The sequence below is a fragment of the Lissotriton vulgaris genome, chromosome 5 (genome assembly GCF_964263255.1).
Source record: "Lissotriton vulgaris chromosome 5, aLisVul1.2, whole genome shotgun sequence".
Classification (NCBI taxonomy): Eukaryota; Metazoa; Chordata; class Amphibia; order Caudata; family Salamandridae; genus Lissotriton; species Lissotriton vulgaris.
In genome coordinates this window covers 2,023,786,480-2,023,801,240 of record NC_141693.1, presented here as the reverse complement: position 1 = coordinate 2,023,801,240, position 14,761 = coordinate 2,023,786,480, and the positions used below count along the sequence as shown (strand labels likewise).

The 14,761-nt window shown below is 50.1% G+C and overlaps 1 protein-coding gene across 1 annotated transcript in view; it reads right to left on the bottom strand.

The window, feature by feature from the left end:
- SPOUT1 (SPOUT domain containing methyltransferase 1) overlaps positions 1 to 10,365 on the bottom strand; it is a 60,560-nt gene extending 50,195 nt beyond the window's left edge. The window contains exon 1 of the mRNA XM_086924881.1: positions 10,272 to 10,365. Coding sequence (XP_086781007.1) covers positions 10,272 to 10,295 — 24 coding nt within the window. The 5' untranslated portion in view covers positions 10,296 to 10,365. The remainder of the gene's footprint in view (positions 1 to 10,271) is intronic.
- Between the last annotated feature and the right edge of the window lie 4,396 nt (positions 10,366 to 14,761).

The window sequence follows — 14,761 nt, the reverse complement described above, 5'->3', positions numbered from 1 at the left end:
GGGACCATGTCTCTGCCCCCTAAGCACGCGAGAGTCATGGCGGCTGGCTCCCACTCTTGATACTCTTGCTCGTCTGTTTCTTGTTCCTCGGAGATCTGTTCTTCCCCTAGTGCCGCGGCGGCCACCTGGCGGGGTCTTGGACTCTGATACTGCGGGCAGCTTGGGTCGTTTGCATAGTGGCCGACTCGTTGGCATCGGTGACATGTAACATTGGCTCTGTATCCCGGTCGCGCCGGGGTGCTGCCCCGGTTGGCCGGGGGGGTGGTGCTGGCAGTGGGGGCGGCCGGAGTGATGTCTCTTCCTCGTCCTTGGCCCCCTCCTCCTCCTCTGGATCGGTGGTGACCATTGTTGTTCCTGTTCTGCTCGTAGGACCCATTCCGGCCCACTCGGGTGATCTCCCACCGGTCAGCTTCAGCTGCGAGCTGCCGGGGATCGGTTAACTTGCTGTCGAGGAGGTGTTGGCGTAGTTCAATGAAGCAATTGTTGGACAGATGCTCCCATACCATCAGATTGAACAACTGCTCGTAGGTCGTGACGTTGTTCCCTCTGATCCAGCCTTCGAAGGCTCGGCTAAAGTACGTTACATAGTCCACCCAAGTGGTACCTGGAATGCGTGTGCAGTCTCGGAACCTCTGCCGGTACATCTCGGGCGTGAGGCCATAGCGAGTGAGGAGGGCCGCTTTCATATGGTCGTAGGAGGTCATCTGGTGGTCTGGGAGCTGTAACAGAGTATCGCGGCCCTCATTGAGGAATTTGCCCCATAGGCCGGCTCCCCAGTCGGCTCTATCGATCCGGTGCGCAGTCATCGCGATTTCATATGCCTTAAACCATTGCTGGATGTCGTCTTCTCGAAAATATTCTCGGACCACATCCTTGGGGATGTGCACTTTTTTGTCCGTGGTCCCTGGGGTGGACGGTCTGTCGGGCACCCCTAACTCTTTATTCTGTTTGCGCAGGTTGATCTCGGCTAGGTTCCGCTCGTGCTCGTACGTTAGTCTTTTCTCCTCGAGCTCCCTTTGCCTCTGTTTTTCCTCTCTTTCTTCTCGGAGGCGAAGGTGCTCTAAGTTTATTTTTTGCTCGGCCAATTTGAGTTCTATGTCCATCTTGAGTCGGGCCATTTCGAGTTCGTGTAGTCGGCCTTTTTCTCTTTCTTGGATCTCGTCTTGCGAGAGACCCGTTCTTTGCTCTTCAGGGGCCGTGTTGGTCTTTTTCGCGGTGTTTTGCTCAGGGGCTTCGACATCCCCGGTCTCTGCCCAAGATTCTAGGGCATGCTTAAAATCGTCCTTGGTACTTAGTCCGGTGGTAGCGATACCTAGTTCGATGCAGAACTGCTTTAGTTCACGATGGCTGTATTCCTCTAGTTTTTCCATTTGGAACCTCTCAGTTGCTCCGCTCTCTTTAGTCGACATTGTTGTTCGTTGTGGGGTGAGCTACTCTCTGTACGTTATGCGGTGATTCGGATCGCGCCGCTGGCCACCAATGTTAGACGGACCGGGAGGGTCGGCCGAGTTTACGGGGAGAGGTCTCCAGGGAGAGCCGACTCCAACGACTGTACAGATAAGTAACTTCCCCCCCACAGACGGACACCACACAAGATTGAAGGTTAACGAGATTTTATATGCAATTCTTAGGTTACGTTGATATCATACAAGGAGGTCTGGACTCAGGGGTCCCCTCGGTTCTGATCTCTGGATGAGGAAAAGGGTAGCGGGACAGTCTTAGTTACCAATGAGTTCAATAGCTCTCAATCCTCGAGCTCGGCGTGTTTGCTGATCGGGCCGTGGAGGAGCCAAGCAGGTCCCGAGAGGGATGAAGGATGGTCGACGGGCCGTGGAGAAGCCAAGCAGGTCCCGAGATGGATGAAGGATGGTCGACGGGCCGTGGAGAAGCCAAGCAGGTCCCGATGCAGATGACGGTTACAACGGTCCGCGGCCTCGCCAGCAGATCCGGACGACGGTGAAGGATGAAGGTTACGACGGCTGTGGCAGCGCCAACAGGCAGGATGATGGTGCACAGGACAGGGCTACGGCAGCGCCAGTAGGCCGACCAGGATGAGTTCTTCTTTCGTCTCTCGACTCCAAGATACAACTGCCTTCCTGCTCTGGAGCTGCCCCAGTTATAGGGCTGGCGTGCTTTGATGTCCGGACCCTCGCACTTGGAGGTCGGGAGGTCCGGGATGAGGGAGTCCAGACACCCAGCAGGGGGGTGGAGCCAGCGCCCGGGGAGGCGATGGGCGAGCGGCACTGGCCGGGGGAGAACCATCGACACCTCTTTCTCCCATTGACTGGCCAAGTAGCTCGCTCACCTCCTGGGTGGAGGGTGGTGCCGGAATGTCTGAGGCCGGGCTAGGCCCAGGGTTGAGGTCGATCGGGGGCCAGGCGGCCTCGTGGCGAAGTGTCCAAGATGGCGGCCCTGGCTGGGCGCATGGGTCGGCAGTGGATCGGACCCACGAGGTTATCATACTCGAGGGCAGGTGTCCCTGAGGGGACGTAGGACGTGCAATGGTGGGGTGTGGTGCTTGTGTGACTGGCTCGGGCTTGGTCGAGCCGGGGGAGAGCGGCCCGTCATGTGGCCTGTCCAACACCCATCATCCGTCCCTCCGCTTCCTGGCCTCCTAACAACATTCATTACATGCTCTGTTGGAACCCCCGTCTTCTCCCATGACCTACCCTACCACCTCCATTACCTACTCTTTTTTACCAAGCCCTGGCTCCTCTTCCCCATTACACACCTCTCCCCACATTCGCTACCACCACCACGCCTAACTGCTCCACCTCCAGTACCTCACCCCTCCGTGGCTTGCATCAATGACTAAAAGGCGGCCTGCTGGGATTACACTGCAAGGCATTGATTGAAACTCTGGACATGTCAAATAGAGCTTTCAGGTGAGCACTGGACAGCTGAGCACACCTGTCATGTATGATAATCTCTGTGAGCAAACCTGCTGGTATCTTTAACACTCGTTGTTCCATCTGCGTAACGTGGGCTGTGGACCTGGGTAGTTAAATGACATGACCTTGTGCGCTCAATCTGCATTTGTTGCTGCGGTGAACTCCATTGGGTCTGTACCCCAAAGAGGCAGACTGCATCTTGAGTTTACAGCTTAACCTGCAGTTGGCCCTGCTGCAGCCCAGCTCCCCTCCAATCTCAAAGGCTGCCCTCCTACTCGATGTACCATCCGCCTGCCAACGCAAGCGCCTTCCATGGGCCTAAATGCCTACACTACAACTTGGTGTCCATCTCAAGACATAGAGGCTAAGGATGACTTCCACAGGCGACTTTAGTGTTGGGCCCTTACAGCTTAGATCCCCTCCGTCTCCCTTCCACTGAACCGCTCCCCACACTTCCAATCTCAAAGGTCGCCTTACTGCCCAATGCATCATCCTACGGTCAGTGCCCCTTCCCCCATGGTCCCATAGGCATACCGCGGCTCAAGTGCCCCTCTCTGCCATCCCTGCCTCCTTGGTGTCGAGATGAAGTCAAAGAGGCTAAGGGGGTGACTTTACTGTTGGACCTTAGAGCCTGTAACCCCTCCTTCATCTGCCCTCCACCTCCCTTCCACTGAGATGCTCCTCACACTTCCAATCTCTAAGGCTGCCCTACGCACCATCCATCTTCCAACCCGAGCACCCCCATGGGCCTCTGGGTCCACAGCAGGTCAAGTGGCCCTCTCTGTATCTTGGGGTCCAGATGAAGGCAGAGTGGCTAAGGGGGGCCTTCAGTACGTACATTAACTGTTGGGCCCTAGGGTCTAGAAACCCTCCCTCCCACTGCACTGCGTCCCACGCTTCCTCATGCACCCGTGGCCTGCACCATCATTTCTAACTGATGCACAGAATCCATTCACTTCTTCAGGCTGACCACCACCACTGGCAGTGGTATAGAACGTAACACTTCTCGTCTTCCCTCCCCATTACTACAATCAGTCTCCTATCCTCCATTAATGTTCTCTCTCCCCAATAGTAACATCAGTCGCCTCTCCCTCATTAATGTCCTCTCCCTCCATGTGTAAGATCAGTCTCCTCTCCCATTAGTAAGATTAGTTTCCTCTCCCATTTAGTAAGATTAGTCTCCTCTCCCATTAGTAAGATCAGTCTCCTCTCCCATTTAGTAAGATTAGTCTCCTCTCCCATTTAGTAAGATCAGTCTCCTCTCCCATTTAGTAAGATTAGTCTCCTCTCCCATTTAGTAAGATCAGTCTCCTCTCCCATTTAGTAAGATTAGTCTCCTCTCCCATTTAGTAAGATCAGTCTCCTCTCCCATTTAGTAAGATTAGTCTCCTCTTCCATTTAGTAAGATTAGTCTCCTCTCCCCTCCATGTGTAAGATCAGTCTCCTCTCCCATTTAGTAAGATCAGTCTCCTCTCCCATTACGATGTCTCCTCTCCCCTCCATGTGTAAGATCAGTCTCCTCTCCCATTTAGTAAGATTAGTCTCCTCTCCCATTTAGTAAGATTAGTCTCATCTCCCCTCCATGTGTAAAATCAGTTTCCTCTCCCATTAGTAAGATCAGTCTCCTCTCCCATTTAGTAAGATTAGTCTCATCTCCCCTCCATGTGTAAAACCAGTTTCCTCTCCCATTAGTAAGATCAGTCTCCTCTCCCATTTAGTAAGATTAGTCTCATCTCCCCTCCATATGTAATATCAGTTTCCTCTCCCATTAGTAAGATCAGTCTCCTCTCCCATTTAGTAAGATTAGTCTCCTCTCCCCTCCAGGTCTCCTCTCCCCTCCATGTGTAAGATCAGTCTCCTCTCCCATTTAGTAAGATTAGTCTCCTCTCCAATTTAGTAAGATTAGTCTCCTCTCCCCTCCATGTGTAAGATCAGTTTCCTCTCCCAGTAGTAAGATCAGTCTCCTCTCCCATTTAGTAAGATTAGTCTCCTCTCCAATTTAGTAAGATTAGTCTCCTCTCCCATTTAGTAAGATTAGTTTCCTCTCCCATTTAGTAAGATGAGTCTCCTCTCTCATCCATGTGTAAGATCAGTTTCGTCTTCCCTCCATGTGTAAGATCAGTCTCCTCTCCCATTTAGTAAGATTAGTCTCCTCTCCCATTTAGTAAGATTAAACTCCTCTCCAATTTAGTATGATTAGTTTCCTCTCCCATTTAGTAAGATTAGTCTCCTCTCCACTCCATGTGTAAGATCAGTTTCCTCTCCCATTAGTAAGATCAGTCTCCTCTCCCATTTAGTAAGATTAGTCTCCTCTCCCATTTAGTAAGATCAGTCTCCTCTCCCATTAGTAAGATCAGTCTCCTCTCCCATTAGTAAGATCAGTCTCCTCTCCCATTAGTAAGATTAGTCTCCTCTCCCATTAGTAAGATTAGTCTCCTCTCCCCTCCATGTGTAAGATCAGTTTCCTCTCCCAGTAGTAAGATCAGTCTCCTCTCCCATTTAGTAAGATTAGTCTCCTCTCCCATTTAGTAAGATTAGTTTCCTCTCCCATTTAGTAAGATTAGTCTCCTCTCCCATCCATGTGTAAGATCAGTTTCGTCTCCCCTCCATGTGTAAGATCAGTCTCCTCTCCCATTTAGTAAGATCAGTCTCCTCTCCCATTTAGTAAGATTAGTCTCCTCTCCCCTCCATGTGTAAAATCAGTTTCCTCTCCCATTAGTAAGATCAGTCTCTTCTCCCATTTAGTAAGATTACTCTCCTCTCCCATTTAGTAAGATTAGTCTCCTCTCCCCTCCATGCGTAAGATCAGTTTTGTCTCCACTCCATGTGTAAGATCAGTCTCCTCTCCCATTTAGTAAGATCAGTCTCCTCTCCCATTTAGTAAGATTAAACTCCTCTTCAATTTAGTAAGATTAGTTTCCTCTCCCATTTAGTAAGATTAGTCTCATCTCCCCTCCATGTGTAAAATCAGTTTCCTCTCCCATTAGTAAGATTAGTCTCCTCTCCCATTTAGTAAAATTAGTCTACTCTCCCATTTAGTAAAATTAGTCTCCTCTCCCATTTAGTAAGATTAGTTTCCTCTCCCATTTAGTAAGATTAGTTTCCTCTCCCATTTAGTAAGATCAGTCTCCTCTCCCATTTAGTAAGATCAGTCTCCTCTCCCATTTAGTAAGATCAGTCTCCTCTCCCATTTAGTAAGATCATTCTCCTCTCCCATTTAGTAAGATCAGTCTCCTCTCCCCTCCATGTATCTCCTCTCTTCCTCGTTACCCATTAATAAACCCAGCTGCCTCTCACCCTCGTTAGATGCCCTGTCCCAGATTAGTAAGACATTCCCCGTCTCCCACATTAGTTTACTCTATTAGTTTCTCCTCTATGAACTGCCCCTTTCCCCCGCTAGTTGCCCCTCGTCCCTTTTCCTTGATTATTAGGTCGAAGCCTCCATTGGCAGGCCTCGCGAAATGGAGGCCTGCCATTGGAAAAAGCTCCTGTTTAGCAGATTTGTCTGCTCTGGATCCCGCCTCTCGAGGACTCCATGACCTGCCTTACGGTAGCACGACAATATTTTCAGAAATATTGCCTTGGCAACCATGAGGCAGGTCAGGGAGTCCTGGAGGGGCGGGATTCAGTATCCTGTTTCCTCGGCGGTGGAGCAGGTAGGGGAGAGGCGGTGCTTGTTAGGGTGGTGGGGGCGGCGCTGGTGCCACAGTCATGTGCATTATAATTCAAAGTGCGCGTGACTTAATTGAAGTAGTACCGACTCCAGGTGCGGCCGCCACGCTACGATAATTAAACGAGACTGGTTACTACTAGCCTCGTCCTGTCTTCTGCTGCAGCCGGTGAGTGTCATATGTCCGAAGCAGCCAGGCAGCCAGAGTTGTGCTGGTCCGGTCTAAAACGCGAGCCCCAGCCCGCTGCCCTGGTGGTGCCGCTCGTCCGGAAGTGGAGAGGCTCAGAGAGGTGGGCAATGGAATGGAATCCTGCCTGGTACGGGGCCCAGCGACTCCCCTCCACTGCAGATTTCTTCTGATCTTTATACTTTTTGCAGCGCTTCCCTTCAAAGCACTGCAAAAAGTTTAACAAACAGAACAAATCTGCTGTCCGCGATGAGTCATGACTGGATTGTGGAATCTGAGCTGAGGCCGGGGGTGGGCGACCAGGCCCGGTCAGCCCGCCTCCGCGGTAAGTGCCCACTGCCACAGCAGCTCACGGCCCACCTGCAAAGCTCAGAGAGGCAGCACTCCGATAGTGCCTGCCGGCTTGGCTCAGGCGCATGCAGGCCGGGCCCCACTTGTCTTTCCAGGCGGCGCAGGGCAGATCCTCTGATTATGCTGCAACTCACAAGAAGGCAACTTCTTCATTGCCCAATAGTTCGCCTGGGTCAAACTCACATACTTTCCTTTGCTAAAATCATGAAAATGCCTTTAAAAGCTATGCAAAATTACGCATTATTATGCAACATGCCGGTTTGGGATTTTGAGCTGTTATTCAAGTGCAAAATATTTGCATCTGTTTTGTTAGATAGGACACGTTTTACACTAATTCAAAAGCATAACATCATAAATTAGGCAAACAACAGCTATTCTTGCTCTGCTCATTATCATTGTTCCTGTGCTCGTACAATAGGATTCTTACCACACCAATGTTCCAGTTTTGTGACGTAGCATAATCTCGGTCATATTGTGTACAGAGTGTGACATGAAATGACAGAAATTACGACTACCCCGGCATACTGTTTGGGTATTTTCTAGATACAAACTGACGCCAAGAAAGTAAGGGATGGACAATAAGTCAATTGTCACATATTTCCATTTGCTTGACAATTATGAACTCTCCTGAAGTAGTATAGAACTATCTGTCAAGCATTATTGGATCCTTTTACATGAACCAATAAAAAGGATGTTTCTTATTTTCAAAAGACTATTCAAATATTCACTCAGTGATGTTTAGGAAAGGAGTTAGTTAGTGTTCACTGTGAACTCCATAGGATTGATAAGTGTTTATTGTATTACTGTTTGCCAAAGGCAATCTCGAGTACATACCACAACAGCAAAGAGGAGAACTCAAGATTAGAGAGTAGTAGCCCTCCTATAGGGAGAGTGAGGTTAAGGCTAAGGTTGTATAATGATTATAATAAAGATGTTATTAGGGTTCCTGTTTCCCCAGAGTTACAAAAATCCCATTTTAGCACAGAGACTCTGTAATCTAGATATCTTCCGAACCTGTATCAGAGCTTCAAGAAGAGATGGGTGATATGCTGTCCTAGACATGTTCTAAATGGTGGTCTTGTCATTAGATACCTAGTCCAACCCATAGTGGCTAATGCCAAGGAGAATGATGATGTCCAGTGTGTCTGTTTTCTTTCTCATCCCATTCCCCTTTCACTGTCTCTACTGTGAACCTACATATTGTAACTGTGTGGGTGGTTGACTGTGAATGCAATGAGGTTACGGACAGCAATGTTAGTGTTATCCGGCACACCCCATCTCTAATTTTAAAGCCACAAGTCCGTTACACCGTGGCATGTTGTGTAATCAGAAGCTTGTGAATGAATTTATTAGCTATAGAATATAAACTAGGTTCAGGCGGTTCTTTATCGCTACACTGATATTAGGGCCCGTAGTTTGAGAAAGATGGAAAATTATCTTTTTCAATAACTATAGCTGTAAAAAGCAAAGTACGACAGCACTGACCACTTCTGGGGATGGCATATCAGCATTTAAGATCACGCCTTGATAGCTTTTACTTTGCAGGCTGAGGTGAGTTGCAGCTCGTGGAGGGATGGCAGGATCATGTTTTGCACTAATGATATGACTTTCTGACTGAACATAATGCAATCACTTTTATCCCCATTCAGTTGTAGAGTGTCACTGTGCAATCATTTTGTGATAGTGAATAGACTAATCTGTAGTTTGCTAAATATCACGTGGTTCCTTACACCCTACCATAGAACTGAGTACCGTCTGTGTAGGATTGACACTCTCACCTGAGTCAATTGAGGATTGCAAACAGTGGGGGGAAATAAATGTAACAAGCATTTGCAATGCAATAGGTCTCACATTTAACAAGTTTGAGCTATTGACAATGTAAATGACAATGCTTTTTATTTATGTTTTAAAAGCCAAAACACAAATATAAGGCATTATCATTTAAAATGCTAATAGCTTAAACTTTTGAAAATGCGAGACTTATTGCATTGCAAATGCTTGTCTCTTCTAGCAGCACCTGCCTGAGTACCTTGTTGCAGCTATCCTCACCCCTTCCACCGACCCTCCATGTACCTCAAATCCACTCTGCCCCTCCCCCCTTCCGTACCTGCACCCCCTCCCCCGTACATACCCCCTCCCCCCTACCGTACCTGCCCTCCCTCCCCCGTTCCTGCCCCCTCCCCCCATCCGTACCTGCCCCCCTCACCCGTATCTGCCCCCTCCCCCCTTCCGTACCTGCCCCTCCCTCTCCCCCGTACCTGCCCCTCCACCCCTCGTACCTGCCCCTCCACCCCTCGTACCTGCCCCCTCCTCCGTACCTGCCCCCCTCCCCCGTACCTGCCCCTTCACCCCTCGTACCTGCCCCTCCACCCCTCGTACCTGCCCCCTCCCCCGTACCTGCCCCTTCACCCCTCGTACCTGCCCCTCCACCCCTCGTACCTGCCCCCCTCCCCCGTACCTGCCCCTTCACCCCTCGTACCTGCCCCTCCACCCCTCGTACCTGCCCCCCTCCCCCGTACCTGCCCCTCCACCCCTCGTACCTGCCCCTCCGCCCCTCATACCTGCCCCCCTCCCCCGTACCTGCCCCTCCACCCCTCGTACCTGCCCCTCCACCCCTCGTACCTGCCCCCCTCCCCCGTACCTGCCCCTCCCTCTCCCCCGTACCTGCCCCTTCACCCCTCGTACCTGCCCCTCCACCCCGTACCTGCCCCTCCCCCTCCCCCGTACCTGCCCCTCCACCCCTCGTACCTGCCCCCCTCCCCCGTACCTGCCCCTCCCCCTCCCCCGTACCTGCCCCTCCCCCTCCCCGGTACCTGCCCCCATCTCCCCCCGTACCTGCCCCTCCACCCCTCGTACCTGCCCCTCCCCCGTACCTGCCCCTCCCCCTCCCCCGTACCTGCCCCCCCTCCCCCGTACCTGCCCCCCCCTCCCCCGTACCTGCCCCCCCCTCTCCCCCGTACCTGCCCCCCCCTCCCCCGTACCTGCCCCTCCCCCTCCCCGGTACCTGCCCCCATCTCCCCCGTACCTGCCCCTCCCCCGTACCTGCCCCTCCACCCCTCGTACCTGCCCCCCTCCCCCGTACCTGCCCCTCCCCCTCCCCCTTACCTGCCCCCTCCCCCCTTCCGTACCTGCCCCTCCCTCTCCCCCGTACCTGCCCCTTCACCCCTCGTACCTGCCCCTCTCCTCTCGTTGCCATGCCTGCAGTTCACGTGTAGTGGTCGATGGGACACTTCCGGTCACATACTCTGTTCTATCACCTGATTGGAGGACAAATAAAAAGCCCGCCCTTGAAGCGCTTTTCGGCGTGCTATTGGCTATATTAGATAAATGGGGCGGGTCTCGCGGATCTCAGAAAACCAGCAGCAAATGCTTGTTGGGCGGCCATGTTGGGTTGGGCTCGTAGCAGACGGGTGACGTCTTATCAATGCCGACGTTAGAAAGCACGTTCTATTTCGGCGTCATTCGAAGACCCTCTCCAAAATCTGTTATCTGACAGGCGAATAAAGAACTGTGTTTGCGAGCTCTGAACCAATCCGAGCCGTCGTTCGGAGGGAGGCGGGACTAACGCACTGACATCAAATGACAGCTGGTGATGCTCAAGAGCCAGGAGAGCATCCCTGGACCCTGGAGATCAGCAGGACATGTCCCAGCCTTTGCAAGAATGTTAGATCCTATGAAGGACACGGGGGCTTCTCAATCTTTACCACTGGGAAAAACAAGCATTGCAAGTGCAATAGGTCTCGCCTTTGTTTAAGTTTAAGCGAATGGTATTTTTTATTTTAGATTTGTAAACTATTTTTAACTCCTCAAAAGTTCCCTTGCTTTCTCTTCCTATCGTTAGCAACACCTTCAGCCAAGTGTTACACCCGCCCGCACCTTTACTACACTTTTATAAAGCCAAATGTTGACGGAGCAGGTATGGGCTGTGTGCTAGGTTAACAAAATAAAAACAAGCATTGGTAAATAGGAATGTAGATTTGTTAACTGTGACAACATCTGTAAATTATCGTTTAAAACAAGTAAAAGATGTAGCTTTTTTTATTATTTTGATCCAACGTTTTAAAGTACCTATTGTAGCTGTTTGAAGTTAAACTGGGGCACAGGAGTTTTTATAAAAATATCCTTCATGTTTCTGATCTCTGAGGGTCAGGGCCAATTGCGCCATACCGATCGAGTGTGGCGCACCGATAAATGAGTCAAACATCAACAAGCACATGCTTGGCGTCCGCCGTTGTAGTGGGCATGCAGCGGCAGACAAAAACACCTGTCCCTGGGGCACACGAAGGCATGGAAGGCACCTTAAAATGGCTGCGGCCTAGAGGCGTGACATGAGGTGCGATAAAAAGTCCACACAGAGCACTAGCGCGAAGTTATACATTTCAGAGTTGTCACAAAAGCTCCCAGATGTACCCACCTGCCTATGGAAATGCAGTGGGCTGTATGAATGTTTTACGGTCGGGTCATGAGTTGGCTGAAAATGGAGGCATGTGAAGGCATGACCCACGAATTAGGGTCACGTTGAGCAGTGTGGGTGAATGCCCTTGGGTAGCTGTGCGCCTAATAAGAATAAATTAAAAATAACAATGAAGACAGGACAACAACTCGCCCTCCTGAAATAAAACATCCGATCACTAACCCAATGCCCTGGGAAGGCTACAAAACCAAATGTTTGTCTATCCCAACCCATTCACTACCTTTCTGGGGATGTTATCACTGCTCGGCTGCGTTGCAACAGCTGCAAGAGGTGTCAATCCTCATGTCTTGGACTATTCTACATTGGAGCTGGCTGAGAGCAAGGGTACTGCGACATAGTTGGACGGATTAGATAGCAGAACGACCAATCCCTAGCCAAGATTCAGAGCGCTCTAGGGCAGTGAGAATGGATTTACAATTTAGTTTCAAAAGATGGTCTCAGCAGCGCTAATCTATAGAAGGTTCAGGGACCCATTACTTTGTACTGCATTTCTTTGTACGTTGTGAACAAAAAACGGTGTATCAAGGACAAGTCTGTGATTTTCATTCAGCATTTAACCATCACACGTGGCATTAAACACTTGCACCAGTGGCTGTTATAAATGCAATGGTAAACATTTTTAAAAAACTGTGCACATGCGATTTGATTTTAAATAAAGGGCGGAGGACAGAATGGGAAAATGGCATCTGATTCCAAATGTGTGATGAGGGTATAGTCACCTTAGATAGTGGTCAACATATCCTCAAGAGTTCTCAGATCAAATAACGGCCCATGCAACAGACGCCCTGTGTGCACTGTTTTGGGCAGAAAACCTGTCAGTCACTACGTGCGAGAGAACAAACGGGACGGTCTTCAGAACCGAGGAACAGGGGAGCTGCCCTTAGGTGTGTGTAAGAAAGTGGCTATGTATATACTGGACCAAAGTATGCTACAGTGTGTATAGAGTCCACAGTCCCCAGAGGTATGGCAGAGTCTAAAGTTAGAGATAACCTTACTCTCTAAAGTGGTAGCTTGGTTGAGCAGTAAGGCAGTATCAGAGGACAGTGCAAGGCATTTGTTGCACACACTCAGTCAGCAAAAGGTCTCACACACTCAAGAACTGAACTCTAGGCCAATTGTTTTGTATCAAAATATATAGTTGTTTTATTTTAGAACCAACTATAGGTATCAAAATGTACTTTCTCAGAATGAGTCACTTTAGTTAAATACTTTTCAAAGAGGCAATAGACTTTTAAGTACTGTAGTTACAATTTTTACAATAGGCAACACAATTTCAAACACAATGTGACATTGAGCTCAATGGGAATTTCTAGTTAAATGCAAATAATTACTTTATAGATTACTTTTCTAACCACAGGACTGGATCCTAGATGCAGTCCTGGGACATCTCCTGTAAACAATTGAGTAAAAGCGTTTTGGTTACAGTTGTGATTTTTAAGGAATATTATTGTATTTTAAAAGTTGACATTTAGAAACTTTTTCACATAGAATCACCAATGTTATCCTATGGGAGGAAATTCACTAAGCAGGTAAGTAATGTTATTGTAACTTTTTCCTATTCAGTGTTGGATCCTGGATCCAGCATTGGTGCATCTCCTGTAAACAATTGAAAGAATGCGTTTATGTTATACAGGCGATATTTAACTAATATTTGTAAGTTTCAAAAATCGACACTTAGAAACTTTTTCAGCAAAAACCAGGCAATGTTATCCTATGGAAGGAAATTCAAGTTACTGGTAAGTACGGTTAGAATTACTTTTCAGGGTCAGTGCTGGGCACCAAGACTGGGATCTCTCCTGATAACAGGTGAGTATTTTCGTTTTCGTGATTCGGCTGATTTTAGATGAATATTTCAAAGTTTCAAAACTCCACACTTAAAAGAATTTCCAAGTGAAACCAGTCAATGTTACCCTATGGAAGTAAAATGAGTTATCGTCTTTTGGGAAAGTACTCGACTGGCAGTGTTAAGGTTCTGGGCATAGACTCAGGGGTCTCCCAGGGTCAGGTAGATACAGTTGTTACACCCTCAGCGGCACAGGGGCAGCCGGGTCAGAGAGAGTCGGCCCAATATTATCCTATGGGAGGCAGGGGGCCTTTGGTTGGTGGCTGCTGGCAAGCATGCCACGCGGCTGTGCAAGCTGGGCTACTGGTCACTTGCTCAGGGCAAGTGGGGAAGTAGATTAGGACAGAGGTTGCACTCCCAGGGGCACTCAGGCGGATGGGTGCAGGGTGCTTTTGAGCCGTCGGGCGCTCAATGTTATTCAATGGGAAAGCTGGAAGGTGAACGAAGGCTGCAGGCTCGGTGACGGAGATTCTTCAGGTGCGACCACCACTTCGAGAGGTGAGTTGGGATCTTGGAGGATAGGTAGGCACCCAGAATTTGGGCACAGGGAGTCGTGGGGCGCCGGGTGCAGGGGTGTCTTTTGACGTCGGGAAATCTTACCCTCAGCTGGTCACGGCTGAAGGGGTCCCTGGTTGTGAGGCTGCAGGCGTCGTCTGGGTTGTCGAGGAGGGTCCTTGGCCACTGGATTTCAAGTCACGATCACCGGGGGGACGTCCTCAGGGTCTTTGTTCACTCCGGCACAGGCCGGGCTCAGCGGGTGCAGAGTGGGCTGGATTTGCGGTTCCTGGCTGGCACCAGGGGTATTGCTTTTTGAGCAGAACCACTGCTCATGGGAGTCCCAGTCTTTTAGATTAGCAAGGCGGGCAGGTCCTCAGGGGTTTTCGAGGTTGCTGTCCGCAGGAGATGCCGGGTTTAGCAGGAGCAGGTTCAAGGATCGACAGGCCTGTAGGGCTGGGGTTAAGTCAGTTGCTGTCATCCTCTTGTTAGCTGCTGCACGGCAGGTCTTCCTTCTTCTTGTTCTTCTTTCTTGATTTCAAATCTGGATCTGAGGAAGGAAGGTTCAGGGTGCCCCTAAATACTAACTTTAGGGGCGTTACAGGTAGGGTAAGAGCTGGGACCAATGGGTCCCTGTCCTGGGGTGAGTACACCCCCTATCCTGCTCCTCTCCTGTGGGAGGGGGGCAGGAGTCTATCTCTGATTGGGTAGGGCTCCCCATTCTCAAATTGGCGAGAGCACGGAGTTGTGCTTTACCTCGCCACCCCCACCTGAGGGGTGGGGTTGGCAGAGGCTGGCACACCCCTTCCCTTCCTTTGTTTTTCCCGCCTGTCTTCCCGCAAGAGTGGAA